General features: G+C 43.0%; 2 protein-coding genes across 2 annotated transcripts; both read left to right on the top strand.

Annotated features, from left to right (window-relative positions):
• The first annotated feature begins 168 nt into the window (after window positions 1–168).
• Window positions 169–10,729, top strand: cbx6a (chromobox homolog 6a). The gene is made up of 5 exons (XM_030051736.1): window positions 169–336; window positions 2,434–2,477; window positions 2,672–2,737; window positions 3,374–3,440; window positions 4,648–10,729. Exons 1-5 carry the CDS (start codon window positions 268–270, stop codon window positions 5,989–5,991), a joined length of 1,590 nt encoding a protein of 529 aa, XP_029907596.1. The 5' UTR covers window positions 169–267; the 3' UTR covers window positions 5,992–10,729.
• A 5,621-nt stretch (window positions 10,730–16,350) lies between these two features.
• On the top strand, window positions 16,351–27,136 carry nptxrb (neuronal pentraxin receptor b). Its single transcript, XM_030051724.1, has 6 exons — window positions 16,351–16,433; window positions 16,713–17,458; window positions 19,625–20,051; window positions 21,209–21,450; window positions 22,153–22,332; window positions 24,390–27,136. The coding sequence occupies exons 2-6, from the start codon at window positions 16,718–16,720 to the stop codon at window positions 24,633–24,635; spliced, it is 1,836 nt and encodes a 611-aa protein (XP_029907584.1). The 5' UTR covers window positions 16,351–16,433; window positions 16,713–16,717; the 3' UTR covers window positions 24,636–27,136.
• The last annotated feature ends 848 nt before the right edge of the window (window positions 27,137–27,984 follow it).

Raw genomic sequence — 27,984 nt, 5'->3', positions numbered from 1 at the left:
GCTTAAACTGGTTGGCCCGCCAGACAGCGTAGCTGGTCGTCTGGAGAGAGAGAGCGAGGGAGAGAAACAGAGAGAGAGAGAGAGCGAGGTAGAGAAACAGAGAGAGAGAGAGAGAGAGAGAGAGAGAGAGAGAGAGAGAGAGAGAGAGAGAGAGAGAGAGAGAGAGAAACAGAGAGAGAGAGCGAGCGAGAGAGAGAGAGAGAGCGGGCGAGAGAGTGAGAGAGAGAGAGAGAGAGAGAGAGAGAGGCAGGTAGTCGGGCATGAAAGATGGAGCTCTCGGCGGTCGGTGATCGCATTTTCGCCGCGGAAGCCATACTGAAGCGCCGCGTCCGTAAGGTGAGACCGAGCCGCCGTCCCGCGTGTTTTGACTGTGTGTGCAGATGTTGTTGAGGGACGGCACGGCACGGCACGGCTCCAATGCACAGACTCGGGGCTCTGCTTGCGCCTATGCAATGCTATGGAGGCCTTGTGGCTGGTTTAATGCCTTTACTATCTGGCTAGCAGGGCTAGCTTGAAGCTAACTAGCGCGGCTATCAGTCACGGCTCGTATATTCTGGCAGTGGCAGGGCAATAAAAATAGCGACACAAAGAAGGGGCTAGCTTCGAGAGAACAAGACTACTGAGCCGATGGGAATGAAATGGAGAGGCCTGATTTGCCTGCCAGCTAATGGGAGCTAAAGCTATACATTCGCAGTATTTTTTTCACACCCCATAGAATAACTTACACACTCGCATCAAAAAGGCATTTCTTTCTCATGGTCGATTCTGAGAAATGGTTTACAGATAAGGCCATAGTTTGCAGTCATGAGCAGGAAACTTCCTTTCTGCAGATACTAGAATAGACTAGCTCTTTTCTCTGTTTTATCAGTCCAGTATAGTTATGCCTTTGTAATGGAGAAGTTAAACGGTGGTTGCGCACATGCTTAAGTGGCAGAGGAAAATCAGCCAGCGTTTTTGCTTGTGGTAATTTCTCACCGGGCCTCCGGTGTTTTTAGATGAATTGACTATTAGTCTAAGGAACCTCAACTTCACAGTTATCTCTCTCCTGGTGAGATATGGTCTAGTCTTAATTTGTACAAGACAGAAATATCATATTAGACTTAAGAGTAACTGTTTCCCACAGAAAAGTACTAGTCCGGCAAGTTTTCCTGAAATAACCAACGAGATGCTTGATGTTTTTGTTTTTAGATATATTTAAATGTTAAGACACACTCAGCTAAACCCAATTAAAGATGAGTGTGTTGTTAATGTCCCCTGTGTCCCATAACACACCTACAGATGTTGATAATACAAATATGTATGTGCACTATATGCTGCTGGCCATGCAGTGCAGTGCAAAGCCATCCCAAATAAATCCTCTGAAAGTGTCAACCCTAACCCTAACCCTAATGCAGTTACAAAATTTGCATACAGGAGACTGGGAATTGTGAGCCAAGAAAAAAAAAAAAAATCCAGGCATTATTGATTTAATGTGAAGACAAAAACACAACTGTTGTTGCGATAAAGCACCACTCATGTAACTAAAATGTGGATAAAGTGGAACCTTTTTAAAAGTAGCCACACAGTTAAATAATGCTGCTTTGGTGTCCCATTGCCCTACCAAAATGACAGTCTCCATCAGACATGCAGAAAAAGTGAGAGCAATGTAGGGGGGTGTAAGAGGGCTCGAGTACACTCAGCTGGCCCGGCCTGTTGTTCCACAGAAACTAGACCCTAAAATGGATTCTTATAAGTGAGAGTAAAAATATCTAACAGTCAGATACAAAAAGTATGGCAATTACACTGTAAGCATAAAATTTTGGTGTTCATAAACTACAAAGGCACCGCAAATAAACAGTTTATCAGTTCAACATCCAGGGCTTGACGGACAGAGAGGAGCAACGCAGTTTACATAGTCACTCACACAAAGGGTTTAATGTCTGGCTCTTTATTTAATCTTTGTGCTGACTTTGTATTGAGAGTAAATCCAATATGAATCCCTCTGGAGGAGCTTGTTTTCATTGTGTCCACCTTGGGGGGGGAGTGTCTGCATAGGCTACACCACATGGACATCGGATGAGGTAAACCACATGCATAGTGCCACAGGCAAGCACACCATGAATTTTCAAATCTGCAACCAGTTTATGGGTAAAGTAAACGGATCAGACTGATTCCAGGTGCAGAAACAGATTTGTCATGACTGTATCACTGCGTAAGTGATGAATAAATGCCACCGTGTTGCAAGAGGAGCCTTTTCTTTAATATTTCACTTGAAGGACAAAAAAAAAAATCAGAGTCACCCACTCCATTCCAAAACACAAAACTTCAAACAGGACATGAGTTCAAATTCTTTCAAAATCTGAATAATACCAGTAGGTTGTGTTTCATGAAGTTGACCCTGTTTTCACATAGAGCAGCTTTTTTTGTAATTCCCTTTCTGCCTTTTCCTTGCAGGGTAGAATTGAGTACCTCGTAAAATGGAAAGGATGGGCGCTCAAGTAAGTGCTACTCCAAACAGTGACTTGAATGCAGTTATTTCAACCCACAGCCTCTTCATAGTGAAGGAGTTTGTATTTTAAAGATGTTTTCGTTGTCCACAGATTAAACTTTAAATCCAGAACAAATCCAGGCTGGTGTGGAAAATTGATTTCCCTGGTAATGTGTTGTTTTATATTGCTCCTTTTTTGTTCAGGCACAGCACCTGGGAGCCAGAAGAGAACATTCTGGATGATAGGCTGATATTGGGCTTTGAGCAGAAGTGAGTATTGCCTGCATAGCACAAGAGGTAGAACATAGTATTCTCTATAATGGTTGGGATTTTGAAATCTTCTGGGGACACCAATGCTGAAAGTGTTTCAGTGTATTAATAGATTGTTGTCCACTCAAATGCATTAGGTATATTTAGGAGGCATTATCAGATTTTAGTTATATTATGCACTTTTTATGTTCTTTAAGTGAACTCCGGTGGATCTTGCTGACAGTGCTTATGTTTGCTTCAGCTTTTTACCTCCATGCTTTTGTGTCTTGTCGTTCCATTCCCCCTGTTCTCTGCCTTGATTGTTCAAAAGCCCATCTCTGCTGAAGTCCTTTATGTCTGTTGCCAAGCCACTTGAAAGCCTTGTGCTGCTTACAGAGAGGAGATGTTTACAGGAAGCTAAAATGGTCACATCAAGACAGAGTATCTGGCTCTGTTCAGACTCATGGCTTCAAACGCTCTCTGTGTCCGACAGCCCTGCTTTCATACACCCACAGCTTTCATCACCATCTTCACACTCGCTTTGTCTCACTCGCTCACGTCGTCTCATCTTCTTCGGCTCAGCTTGTCTTTGCTTTTGTCACATGGACTGTCAGCTGACAAATTCTTAATGTTGTTACTCTTATTTACTTTTTTCAGGGAACGTGAAAGGGAAATGCATGGGCCAAAGAAAAGGGGACCCAAACCCAAAAACTTTGTCATGAAGGTATGTTTTTAACATGTTGAGGTATTTGCAAGTGCATGAGCCTCTGACTCTAAAATGGCATTTTGACAAATGTTGGAACACATTAGAGATGAACAAAAAGCCTGTCAACTTGCCTACAGCTGTTGAACAGAGGCATTGCTGTTATACACAAAGAGTAAGCATGTCTTTTTAATTTCTTCATCATTTTTCTATGGTGAAATTCTGAAGTAATTGTAGACATCAATTTAAGGTATTCATCAGTTTAAGGTAGCTCCTTTGGAACTTATGCTTTGTTAGAGTAGCACTCAAATGATGCAAGTGGAAAGTGTTAATGGGTTTTGCTGTTGCTCTAAGAATAATGTTAACCCACTCAAAGCAGGCTCTTGTGTTTAAAGCTGAAATTGTTGGATTTCATTCTAGTGCTTGAGCTCAAAACACACTAAGCTCATGCTGCAAAAATTCTCCTCTTTAGCAGGTCATTTTAGTCTTATGTTCAGTGTTAAAATCTTGTTTTTCTTAAAACAAGTTGAAAAAAAAAATCTGACATCGGGGTGACATAAATTTATCCCTGTCCCCAGAAAAAATCCTGAAAAAAGTCAAACTGCATTGAATAAGATCTTAAGATTTTAAGACTGAATGTAAGACTAATTGACTTGTTAAGGTGAAGATTTTTTCTTTTTTTGCAGTCCAGCATTGTTGGGGACACACAGGGAACACACAGCCATACTGTTCTAGTTTATTCAAACCGCCTGTGCCATTTTTACATAAAAGCCTATAGGAGCGACCACAGATGGACAGTGTCTGCCTAGGAAAGGTGCTGCATGTTGTTATTTTTGGGCAGAAGCTGGATGCTTTCTAAAATTTAGAAAAGTTAAAGAGGACACCACATAACATATAACTGTTTTTGTGAACAGAGTGATCACAATTCTTGACAGGTTAGGACAGCAACAGCAGTCAGAAACAAAATGGAGAGAGTTGTGATAGCAGCTCCTCTGGTTATAAAGAGTCAGTGGCTGTGTTGCTGCATGTCTGGTTGAGTGTTTGAGAGTTAGATAGTAACTAATGTTGGCGTATTGACAGTAAAGTAGGTGTAGTGAATTATCAAATTGTCATGAAGGCAGAACGTTTTGTACAAAAATTAGGAAGTGTATGCACACCCCAGAGAGGCTGGCTAGCTTGCAGCGTTTGATTACTAATCACCCTCCTTATTATTTGTCTTCCCCCTTAGGCTCGTGCTCAGAAAGGAGAGACCAGAACCCGAGCCTCAAACCCCCGCCAGAACACATCGCGTTCCTCCTCGGCCACCTCCAACCGAGCAACCCCTTCTCCCTCTGCCCCTACCCATCTTTCTGCCTCTTCCTCCTCCTCTTCCTCAGCTGCGGCACCGTCTCCAAAACTCAACTCCCTGGCGGCCACCCACAAGCTGAAGAAAGACATTCGCCGTTGCCACCGTATGTCCAGGCGCCCTCTCCCCCGCTCAGACCCCATGGCGCCCCCCTTCTCCAGCCCAGGTGGCTTCCCCTCTCGCCCACACGTCTCCCCCTTTTCCGAGACCGTCCGTATCCTCAACCGCAGGGTCAAGCCTCGAGAGGTCAAGAGGGGTCGCATCATCCTCAACCTGAAAGTCATCGATAAGCCAGGTAGAGGTGGCGCAGCGGCGGGCAGCAGGAGTATTCAAACAGGACGCCAGAGCATCCCGTCCCGCAATCGCATCATTGGTAAGAGGCAGGGCGAGGCTCCCTATAGACCATTCCAGCCGCCTCTGAAGATGCTGGGATTCCCCATGTACGGGAAGCCATTTGGGCTGCAGTGTGGAGGCGCTGGGCCTTTCCACTCCCACCCAGGTATTTGCTCTGGCTCAGGGGCCCGGGACAGGCACTCTGCTCCCTCCCAGTACCAGTCACCTCCTTCCCCTTCCAGCTCTAGTGGCTCTGAGGGTAAATCTCCCACCACAACTCAAAGCCAGCCCACCCCAGCTACCCCACAGTCCCACCCGAGTGCAGGAGCTCCTGCAGTGGGATCACCTTCTGAGGGTCCCCAGCCCAAATCCAGCCAACCTCAGACAGCAACACAGAAGAGCCAGAGCACCAAGCAGTCTGCTCCCGCCCCATCCTCTGATCCAAACCCAGCGGCATCAGCACCCCCATTCCTTCCGTCATCCCCCTCTCTCTCCTCCCCCTCTGGTTCTGCCTCGTCTTCCTTGGAGGATGAGGAGGAGGAGTCCACCCTGGACCGTTTGGTGCCTTCGGAGGCCGGGAGAAAGAATCTCCGCCAACGCCGGCGTAAATGTCAGCCGTCCAAATCCCCTTCCACTGTTGCCCCCAGCAACAACAGCTCTGCCCCTGCTGACCCCAAAAGGGTCCCTGCTGAGGGGGACCCCGACTGGCGCCCAGAAATGGCACCGAGTTGCCAGGATGTTGTTGTCACTGACGTCACCACCAACCTCGTCACTGTCACCATAAAGGAGTTTCCCTCCCCCTCCTCCGGCCCTGCGTCCCCTTCCGCTGCCCCTGAAAGTGGTTCTTCCCCTTCCCCCAGCACCACCACTGATGACCCCCCTACCAAGTCGTAGGAGATCAGATGTTATGAAGTCGATTGCTATAGATAACACAGAAAATATCTTGCCAGTGTTGCCACTTCAGCCCCCACCCTCCTTTTTCCTTGAAGATGTGTCCATACTTGTGTGATGATTAATGAAATGTAATGTAACTTAACACCGCCCAGCCATTGAATAGTAATAAGAGCATATTTTTTGAAACAGAGGAGTATAAATTCGAAAGGGGCAGTTAATATGCCCTTCTTGTCACTTAAATTGCCATATTTTGTCCACTTGCACAGCACTGACTCTTTCGAGCAGACTTGGATGGAAATGGTATTTGTATTCTTTCAGTTGCTTCAGGTATGCTGAGGTTAGCTTGTCTGGTGTAAAAGAATTGTCCGAAAAAGTGAAACCCCTGCCCATCCGGCATGTGAGGTGAACTTTTATCAAGCACACTTAGTGTAAATGAAAGAAATGGATACTATTTTGATACAGGCTCTGCTGCGAAGGCTGGTATTGACTGCCTTCAGGTGTTATGCCAATTTCCTGCCCCCTAATTCCATGATAAGTCCAGCCGTTAATGATAAATGAGGTGATGTGTTTTTGCACTTACACAGTTGGACTCTGATATATTGCATCAATACAGCGAGGTAAATGCAATGCACTTGACTGCATCGAAAAACAACCTGTTCTATGTAGTTGACTTTCATGACTTTTTCAAGGCCTTTTCCTCTTGCTCTCTTGAACGCACATGCATATACATATGAATATGCACGCACAACCTTAAAAGCTGCAAAAGAGTATAAAAAAAAAACAATAGGAGATTTTAAGTTATTGCTGTCCTTGCCGTCTTTCCTTGCCTGCCCTGATTTTCACAAACCCGACACCATCCTCAATTCTGGAATGTCCACCACGACTCTAAACTGGCCTGCTTTAAGTTGTAATAAAATTTAGTCTGTAATACAGTTTTTGTGTGTGCCAGAATTGCGCCGTATAACCTCTCAACGTGTTGAGGTCTAGAAAGTCCATGGACTGATGCTGGTTTAGGCAGTGAAGTTAACTATAGCCACAAGCCAAATGTAGATGTATATTGTGTGGTTGATTGGTTTGCCAAATCAGCGACTGACAGATGTTTTTAGAGCGCGTGTTGTATCCAGACATCGAAGTCGGCTTGAAAAAAATTCAGAGCGACTGGTGAAAGTAGTCTTTTCACCTCACACTGTGGCAGGTAGGGCAAAAAAAGTAGTTTTAGCACCCTGCTTTGTTGTTTTTGGATGTTGCTGGTCAGTCTTTTAGCTAACAGTGTTTTATTAGTGAGTTCTCCAATGCTAGTTTCAGTCAGTGCTTCATGTAGCATGGCTCATTGTCTCCCTTCTGCTACACCTTGGGTTTGTGTAACCGAACCAGACTAAGGCTTTGTAGTGGGGAAAAATGTGTTGTCTTTGGTGTGTTTTGTTTGACCCGACCTTCCCGACTGTCCAGCTTTGGTTAGGTCATGGCAAACAGATTTCCTACACACTGAATATTTGAAACATAATTTGAAATGTCTTTGAAAGTTTCTGGAGTTGCAGACAAATTCTGCAAAAGCATCGACAAATATCAATCCAGATGCACTTCATTTGTGACTTAATTTGACCATGCATTGGACATAGATGTTGACAAACTGCCAATTGACAAATTTTTGCTTTTTGTTTGTTATTAAGAAAGTTCCTCAGCAGTTAGAAGGGTTTGACGTGTTTTGCAGTCATTGCCCAGCCAATATTGTACATCTTAATGAACGCGTGACCATAATTTTTGAATCCACATTTTTGGAAATGAGAAATGTGTGGGAATCCTTATAAAAGCTTCTAAGAAAGGTGAAAGGTGACTTTTTTCCTGGATGAAGTGGACACAGCTTCGGCTTTTCTTTTGGACCTAAGATCACACGTAGTGAAGAATCTGTAATGTTTTCCATAACTAGACTTAAAATCATTTCAGAGACCAACATATTCCAGGTTTCAGTGTTTCCTCTGAATTATATGTAGCACCGGTGGTTGGTGGTAGTTGTGGGTCCACAGCCGCCCCCAGGGTTTGGTTCAAGTTGTGGTTCTGGTACTTCACGCAGTGCTAAAAAACGCTCTTTAGATACATAAAGTTTAATTCAAAACACTGAAACTGCACTTCTGTTGTATTTTTGAGGCAATTGGCAGCAGAATGTCTTATTGACCAGGGAGGGCATCCATTCCCAAAGAGGAAAACTGCCCTCAAGGGGTCAGGAACATCATTATTATCAAGAAGTGGTGGTACTTTTCTCACTGTGGTGGTGAAATACTGCTGACTGTAGATGCAGTGAAACCACGGGGGATTTGAGCCCTAGGGTGCTATGACAAACCAGGCCCAGACGCAAAACATCTTCTGGTGCTGAGTCGGCAATCAACACCAGCCGCCTGTCAAATGACGGTAAATCCTGACTGTGGCTGGTGAGTTTGTCCGTTCTGTGCTCAACCAGCCACTTTGGCAGAAGCCTCACCTTCCTCTTTCGCGGGTGAAAAACAATCCGAGGTTCCACTCTTCCTTCTTGGATTCAAACCCAGTGGTTTGTTTCCTGCCGTGCTGCCGCCCCCTGTCTCACTGAGACGAAAGCCCTACAACTTGGGACTCGCTGTTGTCCGACCAGAGCGGGAAAAAAAGGATGTACAGAAAGTTTTTTTCTCCAACTACTTCAGGTGTGCTTTTTTTTTTTTTTTTTTTGCTCAAATTCCAAGTGACATCATGTAACAGTCAAAACGGGCCTCAGGTTGGAGGAAAGATTAGAAAGTCTGGCTTTAAAAGTCACAGTGAAATGTCATTTTTCACAGCATCGCGCTTCCTTATTTTGATGTAAGTCCTTGTGAAACTAGGGCTTAATGCATGAATAGCCATGAGCCAGCGGTTGATCAATTAGGGAGAGGTTTTATTTGATGGGAGCGGTGTGATTTTTCAAATTGTCATGCTTGTACTGGTTAAAAAATCGAAATTGAGAATATTTGTCGCCAGTTATCGCTAAATAAGTGAATACTCCGGCATGGAAAGTTTGAAAGTATTTGTCATTTCATTGTGACTTTTAACAGAGCAGGTTTGATCGTGGCAGCCTCACCCAGGTGTACAGGCCAACTCTCTTAAAATATTTCAAGGTTTTTTGGCCTTCTCTATTAAGCGCGCCTGAAGTACTTGGAAGAAAACGAGCCCTTCACACCCAGCCTCCAAACCGTCCTCTGGTGCTACCCCCCCACCTCACCCCACCCCCTTCAACCCCCCCACCCCTGTTTCTAGACCTCCCCAGACCTCGCCTCTTCGTCTGGTGTACCTGTGTGTTACGATATTTAAAATCTTCCGCATGTGTTGCCTTATAGCTGCTCTGTTCAACCCCAGCTGCACTCCAGGCGACGTTTTCCTCATCTCGCTGAGCTCCTGTCGTACCGAAAACGCTAAGAAGAAGAGAAAACAACAACAACAACAACAAAACAAACAACTTCCTCGACTCTACTGTGACTTGAAATTTGCAGTGCTTAAAATAATAATAATAATAAAAAAAACTATCATAAACTGCAGTACTGTTGGAAAATAGTCTTCGAATTGCATCTGCCATCACCTTTTTTCTTTTCAAACGGTGGTGAATTCTGGATGTTGTGCGTGCGCCGAAAAGCACCGCAAGTGTTCCTCATGTCTTCTTAACACGGACGAGGAAGATGTCGCCTCTTCTTCTCCTGTCATGTACTGGGTGGTTTTTAGTCGTCGTCAATACTGTTTCACTACTCTCATAGATTATATATGAAAGGCTTTATTCCAAAATGAGATATCCACCATTTGAATAGGAAGGGACACCAAGACGATCCCTAGCACAAAATTCAATTATGGTACTTTCAAGGTTTGTGTTTGACGAACAACGCAGACTGCATGGGTTCTCTATATTTTACAGATACTCAATGATAAACTTCTGATTTTTATTTTTATTTTTTTTTTCCTCCAAATGGTTATATCATGTTTTGGAATGGACCTTCTCATCTACTGTATCTTTTAAATGGTGGATAGAAGTGACTCTTGCAGTTGGTAGATATGTAAGGTATTAGGCTGTTAGGCAGTGTTTCAACAGTTTGATAGCAATGGTTTTTTTTTTTCCTGTCATATGGGGTAGCACAACTCAACTTAGTGGCCTATCTTTCTACCAAATAGGGCTCTTGATTTTACTTCTTTTTTTATTGTTCTTTTTTCCCTTTTTGAATTGTTTTACACTTATATTTGATGTAATTTTGAGTGCTAGATGTGGCACTAATTGAGGAAAAAAAGGAAGGATCCTGTTAAAATGCGTGGGTAAAGATGTTTAATGAATTGAAAATTGTGCTTTTTAAGCCTGTTTTTCCTTTGTACTGTATCTTAATACTTTTTTGAAATATGCATAATGTTAATGTGATGCTTTTTATTTGAATGCCATTTTTTTTCTTTGTTGTTGTTTTATAAATAGTCCAATATGGGTTTGATCAGAAGGCAAACTCCGACTGATGAATTTAAATGTGTCAAGACTGCAGTTTTGTCTCGTTCAATGCTAATATGAATTATGTAAATTGTATTGATGGTAATGACGACGAGGTTGATGATGATGATGATGACATTGTAATGTATCTGAACTTCTGAAGCATGTTTTGCAAACCCTTATTGTACAGATTATGTATTCAGTGTCATGTTACCTGTTACTGTTGTTGCTTTCTGTGTGTGTTTCTTGTACAAGGCTTTTAATTAAAAGCTATGAAAAGCATTTTGGTTCCTGTGGCTTATTTCAGCTGGGGCCGGTTTTCATTTTTTCTGATGCGTTTGTGTGCACTGACTTGGATCTTTATGACGACAGGGTGAGCTGAAAGCACTGGAGCCCTGACTTGCTACTCAAAGACACAAAGACCAGCAACAAGAGACAAAATCAATCAGACTTTATTTATATAGCACTTTTCCACACAAAAGCATGTAACACAAAGTGCTTCACACAGTGAAACTATAAAGCAATACAAAAAACAAACAAACATAAAAACGGGAGCTGAGGAAACGCTCTCATAAATCTCATCACTTTGCAAAGTGGAAACACCAGAGGCAGAATTAAGACCAATAAGAAACAGATAAAACTGGGAATAGCAAAACAAAAGTGGTAATAACCTGAGTAAGATATGAAAAAAGAGAAAATAACAAACAAGTAAATGAAAACTCCAAACAGTATAAAGTAAATGAATGGCTAGGAGTGCAAAATAAAACACCAAAATGTGGATATGTATAGAAGTGAGTAAAACCAGAAAATAAAAGGTATATTAAAAAGAAAACTAAAAAATAAAAATAAAAGGAGAAAATAATGACAGACCAAGACAGCAAGCTACATATATAACATACACAAATAAATACATAAATAACTAAACTAAAATTCAATTTAAAGTAAGGCTAAAAAGGTAGTTCTTGTGTTTGCCAGCTACATGATCTGTCAGTATTAATTAAAGATTATTAATTATCTGTAATTAAGACTTCAGCCTGTGGATGTGGGCTGGCAGAGCGACAAATTCAACAGTCAATAGCTACCGAGAATCACAGTCTTGCATAATGATGTGTTTTTATTTTATTTTATTTAACCTTAACCAGGCAAGGCATTAAGAACAAATTCTTTTTTAATCCAACCAGCAGCTTTAAGCCGTGAAACAGTGTTATTTGGATTTTTTGGGAGAAATAAAAATATGCTTTTTGAGCTACTGGCACCAGTTTCTCTTCATGTCTCTTTACTTCTCTTTGATCCTTTGATCGATGACGATGGGATTCATCCCGGCCTCCACTTTCTGTCCTCTCTGCAAAATTAACCATAATGCAGGATCTGACATGAAGTCTCAAATAGCAACAGAGGATCCTCTATTTTAAAACGAGAGAAAAACTTTTTTCTGGAGGAAATCAAAATTCCAAGGTCAGCTGGAAGCAATTTGAAGTTTTCTGAGAGCATCTCTGTATTTCTGTTTTCAATTTTGAACGAGAAACTTTTATTAGAAACTATTATCTTGTGAGAGTGTGTGTCTGTGCAGTTTTGACTGTCAGACATCACTTACCAGGCTCTCTTTCATTTCTTTTTTTCAAAGGGAGAAAAATGAATAAAATTTATATGACCTCAAAAAAGTAAAGGTTGAGTAAATATGCACATATCCTGCTTTACCTAAATATTTCAACATGTTTCAGTCTCTTGCTGAGGAGATGCAGAGGAAAGTCTAAAGTTTAAAAAAAAAAAAAAAAATACTACAACTGCTGCAGATAATATTGCGGCTGCTGAAACAAGGATGAGAACCAACGCCGAACAGAGATTTATGTCAAAGGAGAGATCATTTGTGGAGGTTTTGATAAGGAAATGGAAATGTGAAATACAATTACTAGACTTTTAAAATATTTAAAAATAGCATGATATACAACTATAAAACTGAGGTATGAACAATAATGTATATATGAATGGTGTTGGGACACTTGGGTGTACATAATATACAAACAAAAATAATCTTTCTACCTCCTTTCTTTGTTGTTTCTGTCATTTTCAGTGTTTACGTCTTTTTGTGACCAAATTTTGATTGTTTTTTCTTTGTTTTCCCAGTTGCTTTCATTATGGAGGAGACATTACAGACTAAAATCCAGTAACTGAAATATTATGTTGACATTGCATAGCACACAACATCAGTTCACTAAGGTAATCGCACAGGCATCATGAATGTACATACATTTGCATGCACACGAAGTTATGAAGTGAAATAACAAGATAAATTATGTGAATTATACAAAAAAGGAACATTTGCCCAGAAGGCAAAATAAGCATATCAGTGTGTTATGACCAAGTCAAACTTTCAAAAAAAGGAAAAATTCTCCATAAAACCTCCATTTAAACCTCCTATGATCCAGATTATAACTTTACCTGCGCCCTCCCATCCATCTTTTGACCCCCTCCCACCTTTCCCCAGTGACCTGAGTGTTTCATTTTCTTTTAAACTATAAAAATATAATTAAATCTTATATAGTTATTATCCCCCCCCCCCATCTTTTTGTATACCATTTTCCCTTTTCTTCTTCCCTATCACGTCCTTCCTTCTCTTCCCCCTTGGATATCAATACAGGAATGTACATTTTGTGGCTTCACCAAATTTTAGGATTTTGGTTAAATCTAATCAAATTGACCTGTAAGGGCAAGTTGGCCGGTGTGGGCCAAGTTAGTAGGTCACATGGAGAGTAAACCTTTGCAAACCAAAGTAAACCTTTGCATCATATTACGCTATATGAATATAACTTATTATGACTTATTTATCTATTTACATGTGTATGTGACTTGCAAAAGCTGTAGATGACTGAAATCAACTTACTAAACTTATTTCCACTAGGGACAGGATATTGCTTCTACTAGCCTACTTCTACTAGTACTACTACCACCATCACTACTACTACTAGTACTACTAACAACAACAGCAACAGCAACAATAATAATAGTATTGATGAAAATGATGTTAAATAGCTTTAGCTGTTTGAAAAGATCAAAGGTCATGTGATGCAGAGCTGATGCAGTTCACCATTGTGCCTCACGGTGGCACTGTTGAGCCATTCAGAGCTGCACTGCAGGCGAGGGGAGTGAGGGCTGGGAACATATTAAGGTCATATCGCCTGTGTTTTCATCGCTGAGTGTCTCTGTGATGTGAGGATGACAACATTACTCTTCAACAGTTTTTTTTTTTTCTTTCTCTTGGCGTTGAGACAAACGAAATGGATATAAATGAGATGAAAGAGAGGAAATTACAAGAAGAAATATGAGATTTAAAGGCCAGTTTATGCGATTATGTAATAGAGACAATAAATACAATGTACCAAGAATAGATGAACTGGATAGATAGATAGATAGATAGATAGATAGGGCTGTTATCTCTGTTGTTATTCAGTTCAGTTCAGTTCTCTCTCCCTCTCTCTCTCCCCCCTGTCCCCCTCTCTCTTTCTCCCTCTCCCCATCCTCTCTCTCTCCCTGTCCCTCTCTCTCTCTCTCTCCTTCTCCCATCCTCTCTCTCTCTCTCTCTCTCCCTCTCTCTCCCATCCTCTCTCTCTCTCCCTCTCCCCATCCTCCCTCCCTCCCTCTCTCTCTCTCTCCCCATCCTCCCTTTCTCTCTCTCTCTCTCTCTCTCTCTCTCTCTCTCCCGATCTTCTCTCTCTCTCTCGCCCCCCGCTCCCCTCTCTCTGTCTCTGTCTCTCACCCCATCTCATTCCTGATAGGCCATTACTGGGTTTAGAGGACAGATGGAACTGAAATAGTTGTAGTTTGGTACTAGTGGCCCACATCTGTGCATGCGTGTGTGTGTGTGTGCATGCTGCATCAGCCCCCCTGGAGATAACAGTGTGTGTGTATGTACGTGTCTATGTGTGTGTGCGTGCGTGCAAGTGTGCAAGTGTGTGTGTGGCTTACAACTGAACTCGTAATCCACAACAGAGGCTACTGGTTGAGGCAGAAAAACTCGACTGCCCTGCTGTTTGAGCCGTGATTGCTGCTGAGGTCTCAGCTTAACTTAAATACAAACCATCTGGATGCATCCATGTATATTTTATGGAGAGTTTGACATTATAGACTGAAAATGAATCTCCGGGCTCTTTCTCAAAGTCATTGTAACTCCACTCCTACGTTTGTACTTTAGTCATTTGGCTGATGGACTGTAATGGGTGTAAACAGCAGAAGAAAAAAAAAAGCTCTGATGCCCAGACCACCAGCTTTTCAACCAACAAACAGAAATGGGTGGAAGTGTCAGAGCCAAGGTGCTGCAACAATAATGCTGGGAACACAGATTGGTCATGTAGGAGTGAGGTGCTTGGACTAGAAATAGAAGGAGTGAGGGAAGACAGATGAAACATGGGAAGTGTTATTTTTCCCTCGACTGACTGCTAACATTACTCAAGCCATGTAAAGACGCGTGTGCACGTCACACACTGTCAGATCATGTGTCAAAAGGCATGAGAATACATTTCAGCATGAAAAGACCGGTGAATAAAGCTGGCAGTGAAGTGACTGCTTCAAGAAGGGCAACATGCTGCAATTACTGATTGACATTTTACAGGGCAAATACACTGTAAAACACTTTGACACGGTTCTCTCTTTTCTTATTTCAGCGGATAGTTGGACCGATGTAGATGATGCCATGACATGTCAAGATATTTCAAACATAGCGATGGAGTCTGATAGAAGATAAAGATTCTGATAGGAGATAATCTGATAGATGATAAGTGGCTTTGCGGTTTTGGTGTCAGTCCTATAAGGATCAAAGGGCAAGGGCTCCTTTTCATAGACTCACATTTTGCACTGATGGCCAACAACCACATGAGGTAGAATCCATGGCAGAGGAAGCAGAGATCTATTTCCTGTACTGATAGTAGCCTCAAAAGACAGGAATCCAATGCAACATGTTTCTTGACTGGAAACAGAAGTGTGTTGCTGCACTTTTGCTATCGGCTCCCTCCACCTACACATATAACCCAGAGCTGAGCAGAAGAAGTTCATGCAACTTCTCAAGAGATTGTCGAAATGCATTCTGGAAAACATTTCTGCAATGTGAGGGAAAGTGGGTTCGCTGAAAAAGAGAATTGGAACACTTTATCACAAAATAACTTCTTCTTCTTCTTCTTCTCATCCTCCTCCTCCTCCCCCTCCTCCTCCTCCTTCTCTCTCTGTCTCTGTGTCAGGTGGTTGTATATGATCTCTCTGTTTGTGCTTCACAGGTGATGCTGTCCCATTTTTTAATAGGCCTACATGGAAGTCATTATGCCTTACGAGAAAAGAGATTCTGGCTGCTTGTATTTAAATGTCAATTACACATTGTTATCCAGTGAGATTCTGTTACTGCAGATGTTTGCTGCACAGCAGTGTTCTCTGAGTGTGCATGTGCATGGATTACACATGGATGCATGAATGTGAGTGGGGGAGTTGGTATCTTTTCGGTGTATTTATCATGTGCAATGTGTTATTTGCATTGCTCTTGTTAGAATGTCTCCCTTAAAACGGGGTAAATGATCAGATTGGCTTAATAGGCACGAGAATTGCACACTTGAAACCTCTCATGAATATTAATAATAGTTAACATGAAAACATTCGCGCGCGCGCGCACACACACACACACACGCGCGCGCACACACACACACACACACACACACACACACACACACACGTACGCATGCACGCTGGCGCACCCCCCGGCTCCATCAGCAGCCTGTTTGTTCGCGACGCTGCCCGGGGTTCAGCTCTGTGTGGCGCATGCCCGCAGCCTCGCTCCTCCTCTCCAGCGGTCCCCATGGTAACGCACGGAGGAGAGCAGCTTAGCAACACGGAGCTGGAGACAGAGCATCGCTGGTCCAGACGCGGTGGTGCCATCAATATTTACACGGAGAGGGAGTCAAGAAAACAGCTGCACCTCCGACATCCGCCGAACGTGAATTCTCCTCGCGTAAGTGCCTCTTTTACCGACAGCAGCTGCTGTGATCCCATATGTCAGACAGGGTTTTAGCTCCTAGATGGAAGCCACTTGACGGCGGGATCATGAACATGGTGGTGTGGTATAGTTAGCATAGTCTACCTGCCGCTGTGCGGGTCGATGCAGCTGGTTGTAGCCTGATTTATCATCCAGAAGGAGACAGTATTCTTATTATTTTCAGGTTATTCTGTCTAGCTGTGTGCATATGTTTGTATGAGACCAGTCCCTCAGTCTTTCTCTCGATCTCCACAGCCACTATGAAGTTCGTGGTGGTCCTTGTGGCCGCGGGCACGCTTGCCTTCCTCGGCGCGGTTATCTGCATCATCGCCAGTGTTTATCCACGGAAACGAGCCGCGCCTCTCAGCGACAACGGCACCCTGACATCGGAGACTCTCCTCCAGCCTCTGGCGCCGGGATCTGTGGCGCACGCAGGGCCGCTGGGCGCTCTCCACGGTTCTGAGTCCTACGACGGAGGGAACGGGCTGGGCATTGGCCTGGAGGTGCCCACTCTGAACGAGCTCAGCCCCGGGGAGGTGACCGGCGCGGGGACCACCAAGCAGTTCAGCTTCAACCGGCTGATCTGCACTCCTGTGCCGGTCGGAGAATGCAAGCCCAAGGGTCTGAGGCAGCAGGAGCAGCGGGAGGCACAGCAGCCGCAAGCGGATGAGCCTCTGTACGGGACCGAGGACGAAGACTGGACTTATCTCCGGACCACCGCGGACGAGCTCCGGCAGATGGTTCTCCAGCAGAACGACCAGATCCTGATGGACCAGAGGACCATCCGGGAGCTGACGGGGAAGCTGAACGAGTGTGAGACCGGCCTGGAGGAGGAGAGGCGCGTCCCCGAGCGCAGTGTCGGGGTCTGGACCGGCAACCGTAGACTCATGGCCGGGGATGAGGTGAGCTCCTCGGCCGCGGCGCAGCTGCAGACCGCCCGTGCTGTGGAGGAGCTGGAGCGGGCCATCATGGACCTGAAGGACCGCATCGAGAAACTGGAGGTAGGGCTACTGGAAAACACACTGAGACAAACTGACTTAAACAACAACAACAACAACAACAACAACAACAAAACGTCGTTCTCTTGTTGCCTCTCTATATTTCCATTGTTGTTTGACCTCAGGACATTTGACCTGATAATTACGGATTTCCAAAGGGGTCCAATGATATCAATCAGTTTCCTAATTAGACAATCAGGCCTATATGTGCTGTATTTTTAGTGTGCAGAGTAAATTTGTTTAAGTAATCAACACCAGATGTATTGTTCACAGTACAAAAACATAATCTGGGTGGCGGTGAATATATTCAAATAAAATCATGTAACACAGTACCTTATAGTTATAGATGTGACACAGTGGATGCATGCAGAAGTCATGGCAGCAGTGAGTTGCTTTCCCTGCTGGCTTGCACAATGGCATCCATGTTCATTACTGTAGGCGCCCTGACTCGTTCCCCCCTCCCTCCCTCCCCTGCTGCCTGCCTCCCTCGTTTATCACGTCCTCTTATATCCTCACCTCTCCACTCCTCTCACAAACGACTCATGGCACAGGCCCTCCTCATGCCTTGCGCACGCTCCCCACGAGCCCATGGGAAATCTTTTCACCTGCCGTCTCCCCTCCTCTGTCAGCCTCTACCCTTTATACCTCCGCATCCAGCAGCAGGAGAGCGGCATAAATAAAAGATGAAGCTGGCTGGACAGGAAAGCGAGCAGGAGAGAGACCTTCAGGAATCCAGCTTGTGTGTACAGTATGTTTATGTGTAAGAGGATGACAGATAGTGGCTGCCTTGTAACCACACACACACACACGCACACACACGCATACGCATACGCATACGCATACGCACACACACACACACACACACACACACACACACACACACACACTCTGCATTGCTGCCAGCCCTCTCCAAGCAGAGTCAGTTACAAGGTTGTCTCCCTCAGTGTGAATTTACAACCTGGATGTCCACATATCCTGTCCTGCCTCAGCAACTCTCCTGATATTATATTGCCCTCTCAGCCATCTCATCCACTCACACATTTTATTTTACTGCTGCTTTACCAACACATTTTTTCAAAAACTGCTATGAATACTTACACTACTTACACTAGTCCTACAGCTACAAAAACACCTCTGATCACTGCAAAAAATCCCCATCTCAACAAGACATACAGCGTTATATTTCGTCTTAAAATCTTGTTTTTAATTTGAAAAAAATATTCCAGTGGAATGAGATAATCCTGCTTGTTTCCGATGCAGTTGCAGTTTCAGGAATTTTGATGAGAACAAATATAAATATGTTGATAAAAGGCACGATAAGGTAGACCAGCCCACTAGTATCAAGAAAATGACACTTGATCCAAGAACATTCTGGAAACAAGTTGGCTGGCATTGAAAACAAGTGGGATTATCTCATCCCACTGGAAGATTCTTCATTTTTTTAAGAAAACCTTCTCAATTCTGCCACTCCCACAGGTGGTTTCGTGATTCATCATCAAACCCACAGAAATGTATTTTAAATTTGACTGGAGATCCAAAAAAATGCCAATCATGTCCTGCTGAATTACAGGAAAACATACATAACATGATGCACAAGAAATCTAGATATTTTCTTTTTGATGTAATGGTGCAGCCATAAAACAATGGCATCATGGCTTTTTCACTCAGTGTAAGTGTGATGTAGCTTTGATTAAGTGTCTCAGCCAGCAGATACACAATATGTTTGTGACCTTGTAACAGAATATGGAAAAAAAATCTGATTTTGAAGCTACTTAAGGGGAAATTGATGGAAAAATCAGAGTTCAAGGAGTTAACACAGAATATGAGACAAAATGACTTGTAAAGATAGAGATTTTTTCCTAATACTACTAGCTCTATTACCACTTCTAGTTGTACCACTACTTCTGGCAGTAGTACTATGAAAACATTGCAGTAAAGTCTGATACTGCCTCCACTACTACAACTCACAATAAGATTAGTGGTAAGATTTGCTCCAGGCTGCGTTCCATCTTAAATCCATCATTGACAGATGGTTTTCTGTTTCTTACCCAGTATTTCTTTCTCTCTGTTTGCCTTTCTTTGTGATTTTCTTCTTGACCACCTTTTGTGTTGTTTCAGTTTCTAATCAGCACAATCTCCACCTCCCACTCTCTCTCTCCTCTCCTGCAGGCGGAGATCGGCCCTGCTGCCTTGAACCTCACCGACACATCTGTGGGTGTAAGCAGCAGCAGCAGCGGCAGCAGCAGCAGCAGCAGCAGCAGCAGCAGCTCAGCTGGTAGCAGCTCAGCCGGTAGCAGCTCAGCTGGTAGCAGCAGCAAAGCGCCCGCTCCAGCCAGCGGTGCGTCCTCCCCACCTGCCGCGCCTCACCCAGCAGGCCGCCGCCCCACCTCCCCTGCCGCCAGGCCGCCCTCTCAGGGCTCCTCGGGGCGTGGAAAGGGCACCTGGAGGGTGGAGGACCTGGAGGGAGAGCTGGAGAGAAAGATCAAAATGCTGGAGAAGGAGCGTCAGGCCATGAGGAAGGAGACCCAGGGTCACCATGAAAAGATCAACCAGGGCATCGACACGGTCAACCACCGCATCACCGAGCTGGAGCACAGTGAGTCTGTGGGTGGAAGAAGAGAGGGAGGAGGAGAGGGAAGACATGGGTGAGGTGGCGAGATAAATACAGGGAGGGAGGCATGTAGGATAAATGGATTTAAAAACAAAACGAGGCATTATAATACTGTATAAATAACAAGATGGGCAGATGGATAAAAAGGATAATATATAGTTTGAGGGATTGTGAGAGGGAGGCTTGGATATAGGTTATGTTATCATTGGCTCTAGGTCAACTGCTGCATCTCCAAACTGGCAGGCGGTGTGTTTAGAAAAAGGATTAGATTTGATGAAATTTAAATGAGAGCTGTGGGGGAATCTGGCCGTCATAGCAGTAATAGCAGTAGCGAATAAACTATTGATGAGAGTGAGATAAATAGTAAATACTAGCGGTGTGAATCTTTGGCTCAGCAGAGATTCAATTTGATTTGTGTTGTGTGTAAACCACAATTCCAGTCTGATGATTAAATTCAATACTCTTAACGAAAACATTTTTTAATCTGTTAAGCATGTGCACTAATGTAAGTCTATTTTTCATCTGAAATGTGAAAAAACAGACAGCAGAATTGCTTGAACATTACTGAATCTAAAAAAATGTTGCATTTGATAGTGCTCAGTTAGAAACAACAGCGTTAGTTCTTGAATAATTTTAAGAATCATGAATGATTTGAGTGAAAGCGTTTCATATCAATTCAGGTTGAAGTCAGAGCATTTCATTTTATGTATGTCTTTATGTAGATCAATGCCGTTGAATCTAATTTGTAATCAATGTGTGAAAGGCAAATGAATCTGTACACCCCTTGTGAGTATTAATAGCAATAGAAAGACATCAAAATAAGGCTCTGTAGTGAAAATAAAAAGAGTGCCAGTGTGCACTGCCTGCCTATTTGCAGTACAGATCTACTGATAGGAGATCAATGCACAGAAATAGGATCTGATGTGGAAATATGCAATGTGAAGAGGGAATGGAGAAAGTGAAGGCATAGAGGGAGAGAAGACATGACGTGAGGAAAGAAAGTCTGGAGATGTGCTGCTGTCAGTTCATGTGAATAAAAGAAAATGAAGGCAGGGATAAGTGGTAGTATAGTTTTAATTCCTATCTTTGTTCCTCCTTTCCTCTTCTCTCTCTCATTATTTCTCTGCCTCTGTTTCTTCCAGCTCTGACAGAGCCGTCGTTCCCCGATGGCTTCGTCATCTCCTTCCCCATGCGAACCAACTACATGTACGGCCTGGTCAGGAAAGAGATGCCTGAGATGTACGCCTTCACCGCCTGCGTATGGCTCAAGGCCAAAGAGGGGGGCATCGGGACCCCCTTTTCCTACTCCGTCCCGGGGCAGCCCAATGAGCTTGTGCTGCTGCAGGGCGCCCACAACCCTGTGGAGCTACTCATCAACGACAAGGTGCATGGGGGGATTTCTCCACGCAGCAGTTCTCTGTTACAGCGTTTCCCAGCCATGAGATAAAATTGGGAGGGTTGAGAAATTATTTATGGAATTCAAAATGTCATATACAAATATTTTTTCTATAATAAATTGCCTCCTCTGGTGAAAAAAACCTTTTCACAGCCTCTAGGCTTCCTGATATAACTGGTCAAGCGAAAGAGCCTGAGTAGAGGAAAATTATTAGTTTTCCCTGCTGTTGGACAATGTAAACATACAGCAGCGCTGCAAGCTAATTGGAAAGTTAGTGGTTATTGGTGAAACGAAATAACAGCTCATATATTTTTTAAGGAACTAAAAGGGAATTAATGTTTTATTGCTGAGCAGTGCAGAACAGTCTCACTTTTATGTTGACTTGATTAAAGTGAATTGACTCCAGCCCTTTTCCATATAATCATGTTTAGTCCCGTTTCATATACATGATAACGTTCTGTTTATGAAGTAGACAGAAAAAATCCTAAGGAAGAGGTAAAAGCTTTCTGAACCTGACAGTGATCTGCTATAATAAAAAGAACAATGACCAATGAAAGTATTGTGTTTGAGCAGTGGGGACTGCCCTCAGTGTCTTGCCATTTGTAAATCAACAACGCTGCGATAACTCCACGCCCGTCAGAGCCGCCCTAACAATCTGCCCGGTGTATCCCTGTCTTCTCTGACCCGTAGGTGGCGCAGCTGCCCCTGTCCCTGCCAGAGGATGAGTGGCAGCACATCTGTGTGAGCTGGACCTTGAGGGACGGGGTGTGGAAGGCCTACCAGGGGGGCAAGATGAAGGGGAGGGGAGAGGGACTGGCTGCCTGGCATCCCATCAAACCCGGGGGAGTCCTCATATTGGGCCAGGAGCAGGTGAGACGGATGGAGGGAGGGGTGGGTGTGTTAGAATTGGTGAATAGATAGATAGATAGATAAGGACTACCATCTGTTTTTCACACATGGACAAAAAGAGACCTAACAGTGTTTGTCCGCACACCGGCCTGCCTCTCATTTTCATTAGTGAGGCACACAGATTACATAACCATTACGAAATCCGACGTTATCCCCTGCCCCGGGGTCAAAAGACAAAAAAAGCACATTTGACAGCCCATCGGCCTTACATAAAGGATAAAAAGCGTCAAACTGGGTATCTGTAAGAGGCTGCATGGTGCTACAAGACTCAATTTAGTGGAGAGTTATTAGAGAGATGGACCAGGTGATAAATCTGTTAAGAATGAATGATGAGTCAGTGTTGTTTGGATAAGTTGACTACATGGGGCAAATCCAGGGACATCCCTCCTTGCAAGAGCGCTTTCAGTGAGAATAAATATTTTTTAATCTCATTTTGGCACGACCTACAGACATTAAATGGAGAGAGAAATCCCAATACAAATTTCTGTGTCTAGATGAAGCTTCATCCTGCACTATTTCCACTCGAAGGGGTCAAACACGTTCCAACTGTGTTGATGAATTTAATAAAGCTGGGTTAGTCGGGAATTGGTGATTGCAGTGCCAACTTTTGAACTAGTTCCCAACCATGGAACTAGTTCACAATCTTGCTTGTGCACTCCTGTTTATTTAAAAATGTATTATAGCCTAAACTACTTTGGAAAAAAAAAAATTTGACACTACACATGCAGTTGTAACCATTGTATAAAAGACAAAAACATAATATCCCTGAGGACGTTCATTGCTTTGACTATTGACCTTATTTCCATGACAGGAATAAGGTCTTGCGTCACACACACTTGCATCAAACTAGTGCTATTTTAACACATAATTTGAAGACCTTAGAATAGAGGTAACAGTTTTAATAACCAAGAAACACTAACACTGCTTGAATACATTCTGCTAGCGATAGGGGGGGCACATATATATCGCTGCATATTGTGAACTAATGTCCCTCTGGATTCTTGCGATTTTTTTCTGTGACACTTTTCCAGTATAGAATCTGTGAAATAATTGTTGTGTATCTTAAGGGAGAATGTAGCTGGGCTGTAGGCTATTGCTCTTCCTGGTAGTTTCCCACCCTGACATGTGTTGAAAATCTTCACCATGGATTTTTGAGGATTAAATATGAAATGCATGTATGAAAGAGTGACTGGACTCCATATTTTCAGTTGTATCGCTGCACAAGAACTACAAGTTATCATGTCCCATTCTTGCCCTAACATGTACAGCCATGATTTGCAATAGTGACTAGAATAAATTTCCACTGTTTTAGTACAACAACATGTTGTTCTTATTAAGAATACTGTCTCACTCTGAGGGTGAGTTTGATCATAAAGGACCATGCTGCTGATTTTGTATGTTTAGCCTAATATTTACCAAATGTATGGTGCCAGTATAATTGTTTCTACCTTTTATTCAGTCATTGGTTTCCATTCATTCCACTATGATATGAAAATGAACTTTGAGACTTCAAATCTTCTTCACACCAGTGTTGAATCAACATAATAGAGTTGTCCACAGTAGCTTTCCTAAAAGTAGCAGCACTGTTTTGTTGACTTGGTGGACTTGAAAAGTGAAATGGTCCCTCCTCTGCCAGGGAAAATAAGGGAACTATTTGCTTTACTCAGCCATTTGTCAGGTCTGTGGTTTATGAATGTTGACGAGTTTGTTAGCCACAGAAGCAGAACAGTATAAGGTGGGTGTTTCAACCAAAAATTCAATTATAAAAATTAAGGGGTTTTGACTTTGTTCTCCTGCGTGAATTACAAAATGATTTATTGCAATATAAAGTATGGGTAAACTGCAGTAAATGCGCCAAACATTCAAAATTGCTGGTATGGTCCTTTAAGCACAAAGATTAGGACTGTCAGCTCTATTTATTTCTAATGTGAGGTAATGTACTAAGATCAGATTTTTGGTTATTAATGCTAACATTGTAGAAACAAACCCTTAAGATTTTCTAACTCTCCCTACCCAAGGACACGTTGGGTGGGCGTTTCGATGCCACCCAGGCCCTGGTGGGGGAGCTGTCCCAGTTCAACCTGTGGGACAGGGTGTTGAAGCCCGTCGAGGTGGCCGCTCTGGCCGACTGCAGCTCCACCGTGCTGGGCAACATCGCCCCCTGGACCGACCACGACGTAGATGTCTTCAGAGGGGCCACCAAGGAGTCCCTGGACCCCTGCCACGCTGCCCAGAGAACCAACCCCGCCAACCACAAACAGTGAGGAGAAACTGGGTTAAAGAAAGGGAGACGTCAGCCAACAGTGACCAGGTTGTTTTTACATCGAGAGGAGGTGACAAGAGGTTTTGGTGTTGATTTTAAGGCGGTATAAAGATGTATTACACTGAGGCTTAGATGTTTTTTGTGAGGGGTAGGAAGCTTGCCGGTGGACTGGAAGGTGTGATATGGAGCTATTAAATAGTTAAGAGTGGTGTATCTTCTTTTTTTCTATTGATGTCCACACTCGTGTTTACTTCTGTAATGTGATACAGTCAGACTTGAGCTCAGCCACAGAATCACCTAAGTGAGGGGGGTTGCATGGGTGGATTAACTTCTGGCATTGACTGAATGTGTCAAAGTCACACGACTCTAAAAGCACATTCAGCGATTGAGTTTTTATTGGCTATGGTTAAATTTACCATCCAGTAATCTCTTGGCCTCTTAATCTACTTTAGTTATTGTGGGAAAGATCATTGATGCTTTAGAGTGTATTTACAGAATGAACATTTAATGATGCCATTTATCTAAGGGTTTCTTAACAAAGTGACACAGAAAGTTGTGTCTTTTCTTGTCTTGTGTCAAGTTGCTTGTGTTTGATGCAAAAAAAAAAAAAAAAAAAAAAAAAAAATCTGAGATGCCACCTGTTATCATGGTTATACATATTGGTTTTAATACTCAACAGGAAACGCAAAATGAGTGCAAGGTTTGTTTGTTTTGTTTTGTTTTTTTTTTTTTTACAGTACATGATCATGTTGAGCAATGTCTGTGTGCATTATTTTTTATTGCATATCATGATTTCTTAATGCAGTGGTCTTATAAATGTGTACTGTGTAATGTATCTCAGCTAATGTTGCTCTGTGCCAGTCCTCGCCCCCAGCTTCAACTCACACATCTCACAGGTCTGCAAGTGTTAAGTCGCAGCATTTCTATTGTTTGCAACTTCTGAGCACAAAGTAGTAACCCTCAATTAAAGTGCGAAAATAAATATTCCTGCCAGCTTGATGTCAATCTAGCCACCAACAGGACACTGAAATTGTGAAGAATATGGGTGGGTTCTATTAAATTAAGGCTTGCTGTGTTGTACCCTTGAATGTAAACCTGATGGAATGTAGCTGTATTTGCATGAGTGAAGCTTTTTAGGCTAAGGTTGGATGTCCTGTCACTAAGAACCCAGAATTAACAAACACTGAAACACACCCAACTGAATGTCCATTTGGCAGATTTTGTCCTCACATAATTTCGTGGGCTTATGTCAGGGGCCGAGGGAAGTACATGGTTTTGATGGAGTCTAAAAGAACTGATCCCACTGTGGCCATGTGAGCGTACGTCACACCTGAGCAGCAAAACTGGTGTTAATTCAACATTTAAGCACAAGGACTTGAGATAGCAATCAAAATTAGTAATCAAATTAGCTCCAGAGCTTTTACATCAGATGCTTGAAATTTGCAGAGATGTCAGTTTCATCAGGGGAATCTGTGAAATGATAACTGTTTGTCTGATTCCCAGTGTTTATATGATGTGTATCTTGGTACAGAACAGTAGCACACAAATGGGGATCCACCCTATTTTGTCAAGGTCCAATATTTCCAGCACCTACAGTCCCTCCATGTAATATTTTTTTTTTGTATGTTCCCTCAATCCTGTGTTTTCTCATTGAAAAGAAGAACAGTGTCCATACCACAAAAATGATATTACAATACATGTTCAGTAAATATAATATTCTCTTGTTCATACACATTTCAATAAAGCTGGCATTAATGTTGGCGTAAACACCGTAAGCCATATAACATTAAACATTTGCAACATGCAAAATCCTACGTTCCCTGAACCTAAAAAGAATAATGTCCACAATGTCCATGTCCTCTGGTATATTAACAGAAATGTATAATCTGACAGTACCTTGTTAAGTAAATCATATGTGAAATTTTTGAATATGGTCTATTAAAAGAAAAATCATTGAGGGAATATTAGGCCCTGGAAACATAGGACTTTGGGGGATGGATATACACCCCCCCCCATGTCTTGGCTGCACATGCTCTCCTGGGTGAAGTCTCTAATTGGTCACCGTGGGAACGCGGTTTATAGAGCTCAGTGGGCAGAGGAAGGCGCTCACACTGACAGGGGGAATGGTTCATTTCCCACCTGGACTCGTCATACATCAGAAACGTATTCGGTCAAAGGTCACGTACACCGCAGGCGTCAACGCTCTGTGCTTCCTCCTGCTTACCTCAAGACATCAGCCCCACCTGAGATTTGACACCCAGTTGTAAAGTGCCTGCCTGGGCTCACGCGCCCAAAGAAACAGTCAAGTGTTGTCATGTCTTCTTCTTCATCTCTTCTTTCTCTCTCTCTCTGTTTTTGTCTATCTCTTTCTCTCTCTCTCACTGTCTCTTTCGCTTTTGGTTATGATGTTGAAAGGCTGTGACATCAGTGTTGTGCTTGTCCTTATTTGCACCTCCATGGATCTTCTATGGTATTGTGAAATATGTGGATGAAAAAAATAAAATAAAATGGCTATGACAACACTTTCAGGGTCAGCCCCTTTAAGAATGAAGTTAAAGTGATATTTGCAGACTGGAAGAGTATGTGTGTGTTTCATATGTGTGCGTGTGTGTGTGTGTGTGTGTGTGTGTGTGTGTATATGTATGCAAGTGAATGTGTGCGTGTACGTCTAAGTGTTAATTTAGTTTATTGTCACGGCTCTCTTTACATCTGTCAGCTCTACTGGATTACACCTAAACTAAGTGAGAGTGCACTGCAGGGGGAGTCTAAGCCTTCCTGACTCCAGTGCACGCCCGCACACACACACACACACACACACACACACACACACACACACACACACACACACAGGTATTTAAACCAATCTCATTTAGTTGCAGTCAGATGAGATTACCTGCATCTTTGCTGACAGATTAATTCGACTGCCTCACATGTGAGCTTTAGCTGGAAAAAGTGAGACTAATATTGACAAGTCACACAAAAGAAAGTATGATCTTTGATTGAGACAATAGATTACTCATAGTTCAAAGCAAGACAGAGGCTGCTTGGCAGTGATGGGCTGAAACTCCTCGATTTGTGAGTGTTGGTTCGTGACTACCGATCTGCCCACTCACAACAATTTCTTGGAGTTCTGCTCATGTGTAGCCTCCCAGTGCCAACAAATAATAATATCATTTGTCTCACTTTATCTTGGCTTCTACTCACTTTAACAGTACAAATTGTTTTTCTTATGACAAAGGAAATAGAATAAACACAATTCTTGTTCTTTCTATTACTACTGAGACTTATACTCACACTAATCACATTACTACTGACATTACCACAACTATAATAATATAACTACAACTACT

Source organism: Myripristis murdjan, chromosome 1, assembly GCF_902150065.1.
Source record: "Myripristis murdjan chromosome 1, fMyrMur1.1, whole genome shotgun sequence".
Classification (NCBI taxonomy): Eukaryota; Metazoa; Chordata; class Actinopteri; order Holocentriformes; family Holocentridae; genus Myripristis; species Myripristis murdjan.
This window is presented reverse-complemented; position numbering and strand designations above follow the sequence as displayed.